This window comes from Cryptomeria japonica, chromosome 6, assembly GCF_030272615.1.
Source record: "Cryptomeria japonica chromosome 6, Sugi_1.0, whole genome shotgun sequence".
Classification (NCBI taxonomy): domain Eukaryota; kingdom Viridiplantae; phylum Streptophyta; class Pinopsida; order Cupressales; family Cupressaceae; genus Cryptomeria; species Cryptomeria japonica.
Window position 1 is genome coordinate 597,195,355 of NC_081410.1, and position 13,594 is coordinate 597,208,948.

The following is a 13,594-nucleotide window of genomic DNA, read 5'->3' on the forward strand; positions in this document are numbered from 1 at the left end:
AAAGGGTTGCAAGAGAAGACATCTTTGTGCACAAGTGCATCATGGCAGAATGAAAGAGCCAAAAAGTCTTCAAAATGCATTAAAGAGGCATGGGGTGGCGTCTGAGATCAGCCTCAAGGTCACTTCTGGAGTAATGGCGAGCAAATCCAACAATTGCATGAGAATGTAATCTGATTTGGGGTGTCAATCGAGAAAAATAGAACCTCGACCATCGGGTCGACAACTGCCCCTGTGCAAAGATTTGAATGCTAACGACTCTCACAAAATTGAATTTCCATCGTCAATCAAGAGATCTCTCATGCAGATGAACGTGCGAGATCTCGCCATGTAAGCGCTCAAAAGACCCAACGCACCATTAAGTCGCAGTTGTGTGATCAGGATCTAAATTAAAATGGACGGTCAAAATCGCGCCAAGAAGGGAAGGGGCCCACTACGTCTCACATTAGCAGCATTGTGGAGTTAGGCTTCATGCGCATGTTCAATCAATCGCGCAATCGTGTGATGATCCTGTCCATCGAATCAAATAAAAATGATTCTCCATTAAGGCAGTGAGTAGCACAGGAACATCAGACCCACCTCATCTACAACTATCCACGAGGCAAATGCTCATTAGTCCACTTGGGCAATGACTTGTTCATGTGGGACCCTCCTCTCCTCATTGGTGTTCAACCATTTCAAATGAGGCCCATGTGACATGTAGATTCCAACACAAACCATTAGCGGCCTCCAGCTCGACATGTCAGAATCACATCATCCATTGACACGTCTGCAACAACATTGCAGAATTAGCTTTGTCACGCCTATTGAAGAAAACACGCGGCTCTTATAATCGTTGATCTAGGTAGAGTTGCATGGTGAATATGGAGCCTTTAGGTAAAAAAGGAGCACACGAAAATGTCGGGCCCACCATCGCATATTGCATTGTCGATCAAAAATAGAACATCGGAACAAGGAACAAAAAAGGAAGTGTTCCTATCTGATGCGACAAAGTGATAACAAACACTGCTAGCCGGTGGAAACCAAAGGAGGAACCACCTACCAATGACCTCGTCGACCTTGAGCCGGTAAGCTTAAGTGATTTGACCACCATGACCTGTCAACTTGAAAATAGAACTTGGAGCCCAAATAGGTGAAAAGACCCCAATTGCTTGCTACGAGCATAGTTCACATAACACGAATGTAATCCAAAACAAAAGGATTTCTCAAATCTGTTATTGCATGGCAAGGTTGACACAAAAATGGTCAACATTTTTGGTGACTCAGAGGGGATGGCAAGCCTGCTTGGTATAAAGATCAATAGGCTTAAAGTATCTATTGGGAAATGAGTCACAAAGGGGAGAACAGAGAAGGAACTCCTCACTGCATCCTACAAAATTATCAAAAAATGCCATTCTGGGGGAATGATCTGTGCTCAAGAACTTCATGAAAAACTGAAAAAAACTTACTAAAGGTTACAATATTGAAACTTGGAGACAATGAAATCCTTTGCCTTTGTCAAAAGTGATCCTCCTGAAAGAGTTGATCTCCCTCAATTCATGGTTGCAGTCATCAGTCAATTGCAACACTTGAAATATCCTGCATGCATACATCAAAATACATATTTTGTTGATGTGGTGAAAAGAGAAATCGCCATTTTATTTGTTTCTAAAAGGGATCCACACAAAATAGGCCTCTGAAGTGCATAGTGGTACTAATACATACTCAATAACAAAGGGAAGATGCATAAGGGGTAGGTTAGAATTAGATTTAGCACTGCTATTACAGCTGTCCTACTCTTGGTATGAGTTGAAACCAAACGAAAAAGGTTTCAAACTCACATGGGGATGACAAGCATACCATATCCCTGTCTTGATCTACAAAAGGGTGCTCCTTGGGCATATCAAATAGGAAATTATGAAATTTAGGTACACTGTCAAGTTGAGCAACCAGAAGAATATTTGCATGGTCAACATGTTGCTGCTCAACATCTTCAAACTTGGCATGTCCGTCCCAAGTAAAAAATTCAAGCTCAGGAACGTCATCCCTAATGTCAAAAGAAGCATCTTCACACTGAATGAAGGCCTCATATTCAACATTATCATGATTAGGGACAGGGGAGAACCAACATACATTATAATTACATGTGTTGATATTAAGCTCATCAACACATGTCTCAGGCTCATGAGACACCTCACAAGAAGATATAAAATCTTCAGATTGTCTCTCTATTTTTTCTTCTTTATGCCTATGCCTTCCTTTGTGATATTTGGGATAGGGGTGTCCTCATCATGGATGCAAAAGGTGCCAAGTCCTAGACTATTGACCTCATCAGTTAGGTCAAACTGAAAATAATTTGCCTACTCATCTAATAGGCAATCAAGAACCTCCTCCAATTGGGTTGCAGGCTCCCTAATACACACATCCTCATTCTCCTCATGGAAGGAGCAATTCATCTCTATGAGGATTGGGATGTAGGGCTCAATATGGTTTAAGACAAAATGCTCTACCGTGATGGTCACCTTGGTACCATACCTTGTTCTAAAGAACATGTGAGACCAATCAGAGGATAGGTAGCCACCTATCCTAGCAGTGAATTCCATTGACAAACAAATGGCAAAGTGAGCAAGGAGATCAATAACTGAAATATTTTATAGTACACTGCAACCAAGGCAAGCATGCAAGGTCAAATTCAAATCCTTTATGACCCCCACAACCTGAATTGTTATGCCATCAAGTTGCACAACTCGTTTGTTCACAGGTTCATATTTGATGCCTAGGTGGTCAACCACTGCCTTGGGCATAACTGAGCTACTATCCCCACTATCTATCATACAATTATGAACAAGGATATTCCATATGATTAAAGAGAGATAGAAGAGGAGAGGCTTACTAATTTTTCTTGAATTATCTGCCTCTATAGGTTGCACCAAGCTTGTAGGTGTTGAAGAATTGCAACCTTGACTGGTATCCATTGTAGTTCATTGATTTCCATTAAGGCCTCTTGAAGTTGGTCTCTCTGAGATGGGATAGTAAGAACATCCCACATAGAGACATTTAAGTTGGCCCACTTCATCTATTCAATGATATTAAATGGAGCAATGACCTTAGCAGAGACTTTAGTAGCAACAATATCAAGCTTTGATAATATAGGAGCCTTAGGTGGCTCTCCCTTCTTGACATTTTGTGTCAAGTCTCGTTCTTTGTTTGGGGCAGTCACCCTGTCTGATGTCTTTGGCATTGAATATTGCATGGAAGCTTGTGAGGTTTGGGCTGCTATGGTAGAAGTTGCATCACTACCCAAAGCCTTCTTTTTTGACCTTGTATTATTGGCCATGCTATCATTGGTTGTCTGATTTACTCCACTGAAATTAGCCTCTTGGAATTTGCCTATGAATGGTTTGGACAACCACCAAATTGTTGTTGTCCGGATGTTGTTGGTTCATTTTTTGCCACCAAGGCCTTAGAGAACTCACCATTTTGGCATGCAGCCTGATTGGATGGTTGATTGCATGGAATACACCAATCTTGTTCTTGAGAAAGATTGTTTTGTGTTGGCACTAAAGCTTTTGAGGTGCTTCTAGTAGTTGGATTCAAGTTATTCAAGGGCCTAACACTATTCCATTAGTTCTGCCCTTGAAAGTTAGGTCTCTATTGCTGGTAATTCTGATTTGATGCTTGGTAAGGCCTACTAGCTTGAGATTGTTGTCTCTTTAATGTAGCCAATTTGTTACTAAATCCCTACATTATGGTCTTAATTTCTTACCCGAGATCCTGAATCTCTAAAGATGGTGGGTAGGGCCAGGTGTGAGCAATTGACTTGTAGATGTTGTTGGTATTGGTGCCAAAATAGGTTGTTGTGTAGGAGCTTCTGGGAACAAAGGCATTGAAGTTCTAGGAGTTAACTTCCTAGCTTCTATTAAATAATTTTTTGCCTTTATGGCAATATCATAAGCCCCTAGTAAATTATCTCCTCCCATTGACTGTATCATAGTGGCAATGCCACTATTGAGAGCCCTTAGGAAATATAAAAAAGGCACCATTTGAATAGGTCTTGACCACCGGTGGAATCCTATCCCATGTCTTTTGAAATCTGTAATTAAAGTCACCCATGAACTCATGGGGCACTCTCTTGATGGTTGACAACTGCTCCATAAGTGACAGATTGTCACTCCTATCTTCAAAGTGTTTGCACAATTTCTCCCCTGACTCATCCCAATTGTGGATGGAGTTAGGAGCTAGTCCTCTATACCATTGAAGGGATTTTCCCTTGAATGAGGAGGCAAGAAGCCTCACTTCCATATTGTCCTTAGTGACATCAAACACATTGCAGATGCTCGACACATCCTGGATGTGTTCCTTCGGGGAGGTAGATGTATCTCCAATGAAATATGGAATAGCCTTCAAGGCTACTATTGGAATATCATTCCTTTGGGTTAGGACTAAGGGGTTTCCACCATTAAAGGTGACAAAGGTGTGTGCTCTAGGAACCACCATGGCAAATACTGGCCTATTGATATGAATGGCAGGGCCTTTGGGCTATGATAATCTTGTAATAGGAGGGGTAAGGAGAGACCTTAAGGGTGTTGATGTTTATGCTTGAGTTCCCCTTGTAGGTGACAAATAAATCCTACCTCTAGTTCTCTTATAACCTGAATAAGGAAGTTGAATGAATTGAAAAATACCTCTAGATGATGATCTGGTTTGTCTTCTTGGTCTAAAGTTGCAACTGGTATCACTAAGAGTCTAAATTTGTCCTTAAGAGTCACCAAGTGCTTGATTGATTAGATCTCAAAGGTAGGCATGCTAAGAACAACACTGAATCCTTAGCATGAATGTTGAAACAACGGCCCCATTGGGCATGCCAAAAATCATTGTCACAAAAGTTGAACCCGCTTGATGAACAACCTTGGTCATCAACCTTGTGCAATATGGAAATAACCTCCTAAGTGTGGGACTTGTAGAACTAAGGTTAAGTCTTTGGAGAAGACCGACTTCCTTTCCAATCCAAGTGCAAGTGTTGGACTAACCCAACACTGAAATATCTATTCTACTAGTTTGACAGGGAAAAGGGAGTAAGAGGGATGCTTGAAAGAGGAAAAAAGGTTCACATCTAGATTGAAATGATCTTCTTGCCTATAACTGCACATGACATTAACAAAACCTCTCCAAGGCATACACAAGAATCTATCTAAATCATTTATCTGAGAAAAGATGAAGGTTGGGGTTCTTATGAGATATAAAGGGAGATGACAATTAGCTCACAAAATTGCATTCAAAGATGGATTCAACATAATCAGCTACAATTGAGAAAACTAAAAGAGATGCATTCATAAATAAAGGTGATAATTCACACAGACTTGAAAGAACTGAATCTAGGTAAAACCAATAAGCTTTATTAATGTAGGGCAAAGTAATTTTTACACTTGCCAAAAAAAAAGAATTTTGCAAGAGAAAAGGAAAGAAGATCCCAAGGAAACATATAAAAATTGCCTTTATAGTTGAGGTATAACTCAAAAATGAATTACAACTGAAACCCTAACCCTCCTAGGGTTAGGTTACAAAATATCTCCAAGAGGAAAGATCAGGTCGACAAGAAAGATATGATGGCATGCAAAATCTCCTCTATGAGTGTTCATCATCTCTAAAAGAGGCAAAAAGGGTTGCAAGAGATGAAATCTCTATGCATAAGTGCATCATGGTGGCATGATAGATCCAAATTGTCTTCAAAATGCATTAAAGAGGCATGGGGTGGCATCTGAGATCGGCCTCAAGGTCACTTATAGAGTAATGGCAAGCAAATCCGGCAGCTACATGAAAATCTAATCCGATTTGGGGTGTCGACTGAGCAAAATAGAACCTCGAACATCGGATCAACAATTGCCCCTGCGCAAATATTTGAATGCTAATGGCTCCCACAAAATTGAATTTCCACCATCGATTGAGATATCTCGCGTGCAGATGGACGTGCGAGATCTCACCATGTAAGTGCTCAAAAGAGCCAACACACCATTAAGTTGTAGCCGTCCAATCGAGATCCAAGTGAAAATGGGCAGTTGAGATTGTGCCAAGAAGGGAAGGGGCCACTACATCTCACATTAGTGGCATTGCGGAGTTAGGCTTCATGTGCATGTTCAATTAATCATGCAATTGTGTGATGATCCTGTCCATTAGATTAAATAAAAATGATTCTCCATTAAGGCGATGAGTAGCATAGGAACGCCAAGCCCACCTCATCTATAGCTATCCACGAGGTGAATTCTCATTAGTCCACTTGGGCAATGAATTGTTCAGGTGGAACCCTCCTCTCCTTATTGTCGTTCAACCATTTCGAATGGGGCCTATGTGACATGTAGATTCCAACACAAACCATTCAGCGGCCTCCAGCTCGACATGTCAGAAGTACGTCATCCATTGGCACATCTGCAACGACATTGTGGAATTAGCTTTGTCGTGCATATTGAAGCAATTGCGCTACTCTTATAACTGTTGATCTGGGTAGAGTTGCATAGTGAATATGGAGCCTTCAAGTAAAAAAGGAGCACTGGAAAAGGTCAGGCTCACTATCACATATCTCATTGTCGGTCGAAAATGGAACATCAGAACAAGGAACTAAAAAGAAAGTGTTCCTATGTGATGTGACAAAGCGATAACAAATTTTATCAGCTGGTGAAAACCAAAGGAGGAACCGCATGCCAACGACCCTGCCAGCCTCGAGCTGGTAAGCTTAAGCGATTTGATCGTTGCAACTGATCAACTTGAAAATAGAACTTGGAGCTTGAATAAAAGAAAATACCCCAACTATTTGCTGCCAACATAGTTTACATAACATGAAGGTTATGCAAAACAAAAGGATTTCTCAGATCGGTTATCTGCATGGTAGGGTTGACACAAAAATTGTCAACACTACTCTAACACCACTATAATGTCCCTTCCCATAATTTTTTAAGTAAAATAATAGATTTTCAACAAAATAACAATCTTCACCATATTTAAAACATAAACAACAATCTTTACCCAACTCTTTCTAATTAATAGCAATTTATCATAATTGAATAACATAGATCAACTATCTAATCAACGAATGAACCTACACAAAATGAATCAAACTCTTACAATAATTCATATTGATTATGATCATCTCTATAACCAAAAGAGTGTTATGAAATTCATTATAACAATAAACAACACTTACAAATCTACAACAAATTATGATCTCACAAAAAGATTGAATTGTACTATTTCTTGAAGCTCCAATGTATTCCCCAAGTGAGAATGTAATGAAATAACATGCACAAATAAGGAAGATTTTATATGAAACATGTTAATAATTATGTATAATAGAAGAAATTAATAAGCCACTTTGAGGGGGAAGACCTCCAAATATTTCCAATTAGAACACACTTCATAACATGATGATAAAATATGTCTCACTAACTCCTATATACCCTAGTTATGCCTAGGATATCACCCAAGACAACTTAAATATGACTATATAGTCCTAAGATTGACCTCACTAACTAAATAATAATATAATAATGATAATGTGACTAAATTATGGGCTAAGGTAGCCACAAGCCAAGTACTCACAACCATATGTATACTCTAGGATCAAGGGTGTAGCATGCCCCCCTTGTCAAAGAAGCATTGTCCTTAATGTTAACTAAGTGTGGATTCTTTTGAATAATCTCTTCATCTTCCCATGTGGCATCTTCTATTGGTAGATTGTTTCACTGAATGAAATATTCATTGAGTGTTCTAGTCCTCAACTTCTTTGTATGTGTTTGGAGAATGAACTTTGGTTCTAATATGATTATTCCTTCTTCATAAAACTCTAGTAATATTGCATGCGTATGGATGTTCTTTTAATCACTTTATTTAAACAAGAAACATGAAAAATTAGATGTGTCTTGGTTGTTACTGGTAACTACAACTTGTAGGCTTGACACTGCTCTTTTGCATGATTTGATATGGACCAAAATATTTTGGTGACAACTTATTATTCTTTGTTTCTTGCTTCAATTAAGTTTTATTATAAGGTTGCAATCTCAAGAACACCCAATCCCCCACTTCAAAGTTTCTTTCACTACAATGTTGATCTACTTTTTACTTCATTCAATTGTGTGTCATGGCCAAATTCTCCTTGAGTCTTGAAATTACTTGCTATCAAGATGAAGCATTTGGTCCTCCATAGCTTGAACATTTTGTGACACCCTCAATGATGATGTGATGGAAGGATGATGATCAATATAGTGCCATAAGAGGAGACATTTTTTATGGAATATGGAAGGAAGTGTTACACCACCATTTTGTTAATGGTAGCCAATCTACCCATTGTGATTGCTTATGTGAAGTAAAACAACATAGCTATCCTTACAAACACTTACTAACAACCTCAATTTTTCCATCATATTGAGGATGATATGAAGAACTATTAGATAATTTAATTCCCAAACATGGGAATAAATCATGTCCAAAAGTTACTAGTAAAGATAGGATCATAATCACTAGCAATAACCTTAGGTGTATCGTGTCCCTTTTGTATATTCTCCCAAAATGCTTTTTTTATTGTACTCACTATAAAAGTATGTAAGCATGTAATAAAATGTGCATATTTAGTGAGGTGATCCACCACAACTATGATGACATTCTTACCTTCAGATCTTGGGAGACCTATGATAAAATCCATGGAGATCTCTTTCCAATGTTGGCTAGGAATAACCAAGGATTGCAAGATACCTAATGTCTTAATTGTCAAGCCCCTTTATTTCTTTGACAAACCAAAAGCCACAAATTTTTGAACACCCCCTTTTAGTCCTTCCCAAAAGAAGTCTTGCTTGACTCAATGATATATCTTCAAAAATCCCAAATGACCATCTATTGGAGACTCATGAAGTTATGTTAGAATATTTTATTTAAAAGTTGAATTCTTGCATAGGTATAATCACTCTTTAATATACCACAAAACATCTCCTTTCCAACAAAACTTATTTCAACTACTTTGATAACTCTATAATTGTTGAATGAGAATAATTGTAGCAATATCATTTTTCTACTATTATTTATCTTAGTTAACCCAATTTTCTTCTAATATTGACAGGACACACAATAGAGATTCATATTTTTCATCTTTCCTAGATAATGCATCCACCATAAATTTTTCCTTGCCTTTCTTTTATATGATCTCAAAATCATACCTCGACATCTTAGTGACCCATTTTTGTTGCTACTCAGAAGATAATCTATATTCCATTAGGCTATCATGATCTTTCTTAACGTTGAAGTGTCTTCCCATTAGATATGTTCTCCATTTTTTTGACTATGTGAAGAATAGCTAACATTTACTTCTCATAAATATGCTTGAGCTGATTCTTACCCTTTAATTGACAGTTCTCAAAAGAAATGGGCCAACCCTCCTACATGAGAATTACTCCAATACCATTACCTGAAGCATCACATTCTACTATTAAATCCTTGGTGAATTTAAGAGTAGCAAGAACTAGAGTAGTGTACATAGCCTCCTTCAATCCATCAAATGTCGCATTAACTATCTCATTTCATTGAAATAAATCCTTCTTTAATAGAGTTGTGAGCGGTGCTTCTATACAACCATAGTTCTTCACAAATCTTATATATAGTACCTAGTGAACCTTGAAAAGCCCCTTAATTTCTTAATGGTTTTGGGAATAGGCCATTCCATATATAGCCCTAATTTTGTTAGGATCCACCTTTACTCCTTCACGTGAAAATATGTTTCCCAACTACTCCACCCCCTTGAGACCAAAAGTACACTTGGAAGGCTTACCATATAGCTAGTGATCTTGAAGAACTTGTAGTACTATATCAACATGATGTAAATGTTCTTCCCATGTCTTGCTATAAATCTATCATCAAAGATCAATAATACAAAATTTCTCAAAAATTTCTTAAAAATGGAGTTCATCAAACTTTGAAATGTAGATGGTGCATTAGTAAGACCAAAAGGCATCACCAAAAACTCCTAATTACCCTCATGAGTCCTAAATGTTGTCTTGGGAATGTCTTCTTCTCTTTTTTTAATTTGGTGATAAATCAATTTAAGATCTAACTTTGTGAAAAATATAGGTCTGGATTTGGTTCATCTAATAAAATATCAATTATTGGAATAGGAAACTTATCTTTGATGGTGTACATGTTGATCACTCTATAGTCTGGGTACATGCATCGTTTGTTATCCTTTTTACACACCATTACAACTGGTGAGGAGAAAGCACTTTGTTTATGCTTGATAATTCTTGTGAAAGATCCCTAATGGATCTTTTAAGCTGACAGGGTGTAATTTTTAATTATTTGTTTTAAAATAAATTCTTCCTATTTATTAAATGATCTTTCAGAGAGAGACAGAAGTTGCAGAAAGGTTGTGTCTTTTGTTTATGTTTGTATTTTTCCAGATATAGGTAAACAATGAATAACAATAACAACAAATATGAAATAGGCTGGAAAAAAATGTGCAATAATATAATATTTTAGCCAATCCAGAATAGCTACAAATTGTACCAGGCAAAATACATAAATGATATGCCAGCAAAGTATCTACCAACCAAAATAATGTTGCCGGTTGCAAGAAAGACCATCCACTCATAATGAAAAGAGATGGCTGATGAATACCAATAAGCAGCCCACGTGCCAACTGGAAGGAGGTCGTACGACTGCTGCAGTCACGTCCAGGCAGCCAAGGAACTCCCACGTGCTAAGCAATATACCCAACGTCTAAAGCCAAAGCTCTTCCAATGCTGAACTTGCACTCCAATCAAAGTCTGAAACCAAATGAAGCTGCTGAAACCTTCTATTGGGGTTTGCATCCCAATATCCAAGCCCTGGGGTTTGCGTCCCAGTTCTCCAAAAATCGCTCCTCAGAGAAAATTCACAAATGCCAAGTTTGAAGATGTAAAAAGATAATAGAATAATGAGCCAACATCTCCTTTTATCTCCCTCTCAAAGCTACTCGAACCCTAAAGGGAGAATATGCTTTTACCTTTATTAAATAATGGCATATTCTTAATTAAAAAGGCCTTTATGTATAGGAAAACACTCCTTTCATCAAATAACAAAACTCAAGGTGCCAGAAGGTCTCCAGATGATGAAAACAAGTTATAATAATTCAAGACCTTTCCAACGAGCTATAACACATATACCTGCCTGACCAAAAGAAGCCAAAATCCCCTTATTACTCCAATTAGCTATATAAATAGCTTTATTTAATTAATAAGACGCTAACTTAGGAAATATTAAAAATATATCCCAAATAGCCGTATAATGCTCATCTGACTCCACAAGTCTGAAACGGAGCCTGCCACCAGTCTATGACTGTTGTCGGAAATCATGGATCCTCGAGTAATCTTGTCCCTAAAATCTAGGGATGCTCCTAGAAGCTAGGAAACATACCCAAATCTCCTGAAACTGAACCCAAGGAATAGTCTCATGGTAATCCAACCCTGGGTACTATCAAATCCTCCTAAATAGTAGGAATAGCCTCCACAAAATAAGGAAATGCCTCCTAAAATTAAGGAATTGCTCCAAACTGGTCCACTACTGCCAGAATACCAAGTCCCAAACACTGTATAACCACACCGAGTCTCTATCCATCACTGTCAACCTACAAGACCCCATAATAAGCTGACTCACATGTCTCTGCTAGACAGAGCTAAAGAGGGGACATGATAGTCCTCCCCTCTCGGAGATGCTTGCCCACAAGCAACTATAATGCTGGATGTTGTAAAATGGCCTCACCCTCCCAAGTGGCATCCTCTATGGGAAGATCTCTCCAACGTACCAAATACTCACGAATCACCCTGCTTCTCAACCGTCGTTCCCTCACCTCAAGAATCTCCTCAGGAACCAAAGTCAATTTACCTTCCTCATCCATGGGAGGCAAATCGGGTGAAACTGTAATATGTTGTCCAAGGGCCTTTTCAAGCAAGATACATGAAACACAATATGAATTTTACTGCCTGGTGGTAACTCAACCTCATAAGTAACCTCTCCAACTTTCCTAAGTACCCTGTATGGTCCATAAAAACGTGGTTTGAGCTTCTCAACTCCCCCCCCTTTAAGGGTGCTTTGCCCCGGTATGACTGTAAGCACAATAAAACCATGTCATCCACCTCAAATGCTCTCTCAATCCTGTGCCGATCAGCGTATATCTTCTGTTGATTCTGTGCATGCTGTAAATTCTCCCTGAGAGATCTCAGGATATCCTGGTTCTCTTGTAACCAATCCTGAGCCAAAGGAACTCTACTGTCACTCAGAGCTAAATCAATGAAGGATAATGCCTCATAGCCGTAGAGAGCTCTGAAAGGCATCATACCAATGGACATATGGTGCATAGTATTATAACAATACTCGCCCAAATACAACCAACGTACCCATGCCTTCTGCTGCCCTGACACATAGTTACGCAAATATCCCTCAACCCACTTATTGACTATTTCGGTCTGTCGATCTGTTTGAGGGTGGTAACTAGTACTAGGTGTCAACTCAGTGCCTACTAGCTTGAAAAGTTCCTGCCAAAAGGAACTCATGAATCTGTTGTCCTTGTCACTCACTATGGTCTTGGGAAGACCATGGAGTCTAAACACCTCTCTGAAAAATAACTCAGCCACCTAAGATGCTGTAAAATCAACTGCAATGGGAAAGAAGTGGGCATATTTTGTTAGCCTATCCATGACCACATAGATACAATCCTTCCCTTGCACTCGAGGAGGATCTATAATGAAGTCCATAGAAATCCCAGTCCACTTCTGTTTCGATATAGGCAAGGGCTGTAACAACCCAGCAGGATAAGTATGCTCTGACTTGTTCTGCTGACAAGTCATACACTCACAGACATGCCGCAAAACATAATCTTTGAGACCCTTCCAAGAGAATATCTCTCGAACTACTCTGTAAGTCTTAACATACCCTGGATGTCCTGCTGTAGGAGTATCATGGAAAGCATGCAAAATTTATTCCTTCAACTGTGAACCCGGAACAAGATAAACCCTGCCCTTGTAATAGATATGTGTGGGGGAAAAAGCAAGACTAGGTTATCATGCCCTAATCCTACCTCTTGTCACACACTACGGAATATGAAAGAGCCTAGAGGTATCGCACAATTGGCTACTTCTTTTTGTGAAAGAGAGAGCCACGGGCTACCTATTAGGGTTTCTATTCCTTTGTTGTAATTGAAAGGTAAGATTATGCAAGTCCAATTCCTAACCCTAAAATGTAAGTATGAACTAACAACAAGATTGCAGAATTGAACTTAGACAATGGAAAGCTGTAAATACAAGGATAAAACAAGAATGCAAATGCGTACTCGGAGTCAAAATCAGACTGAGAATGTTTGGGATGGGGGCGCGGATGCCATTGTCCTGATTCTGCACTGGAAACTGTTGTTTTGCAATCTAGAACACTGTCGGAAACTGTCGGAAATGCTGTCTGTCTGGAGGACCAGGGCGCCCAGCGCCTCTGTCCTAGGGACCAGGGTGCCCAGCACCCCTGTCCTGGTAGGACCAGGGCACCCAGCACCCCTGTCCCAGTCTTTTGCTCTGCAATTTGATGCAGAGTGTTGTCTCGACCTGTTCTCTCCGGATCTGTA

General features: G+C 39.1%; 1 protein-coding gene across 1 annotated transcript; it reads right to left on the bottom strand.

Annotated features, from left to right (window-relative positions):
• Nucleotides 1-11,713: 11,713 nt before the first annotated feature.
• On the bottom strand, nt 11,714-12,830 carry LOC131876724 (uncharacterized). The gene is made up of 3 exons (XM_059222190.1): nt 12,684-12,830; nt 12,108-12,518; nt 11,714-11,923 (listed from the first exon to the last, which is right to left on the bottom strand). Exons 1-3 carry the CDS (start codon nt 12,828-12,830, stop codon nt 11,714-11,716), a joined length of 768 nt encoding a protein of 255 aa, XP_059078173.1.
• Nucleotides 12,831-13,594: the final 764 nt, after the last annotated feature.

Coding starts and splice junctions, on each gene's coding strand:
- LOC131876724 (XM_059222190.1), bottom strand. CDS start 12,830: ATGACTTGTCAGCAGAACAAGTCAGAGCATACTTATCCTGCTGGGTTG. Junction 12,519..12,683: donor GGAAGGATTGTATCTATGTG/GTCATGGATAGG, acceptor TCCTTTTGGCAG/GAACTTTTCAAGCTAGTAGG. Junction 11,924..12,107: donor CATTTGAGGTGGATGACATG/GTTTTATTGTGC, acceptor TTGCTTGAAAAG/GCCCTTGGACAACATATTAC.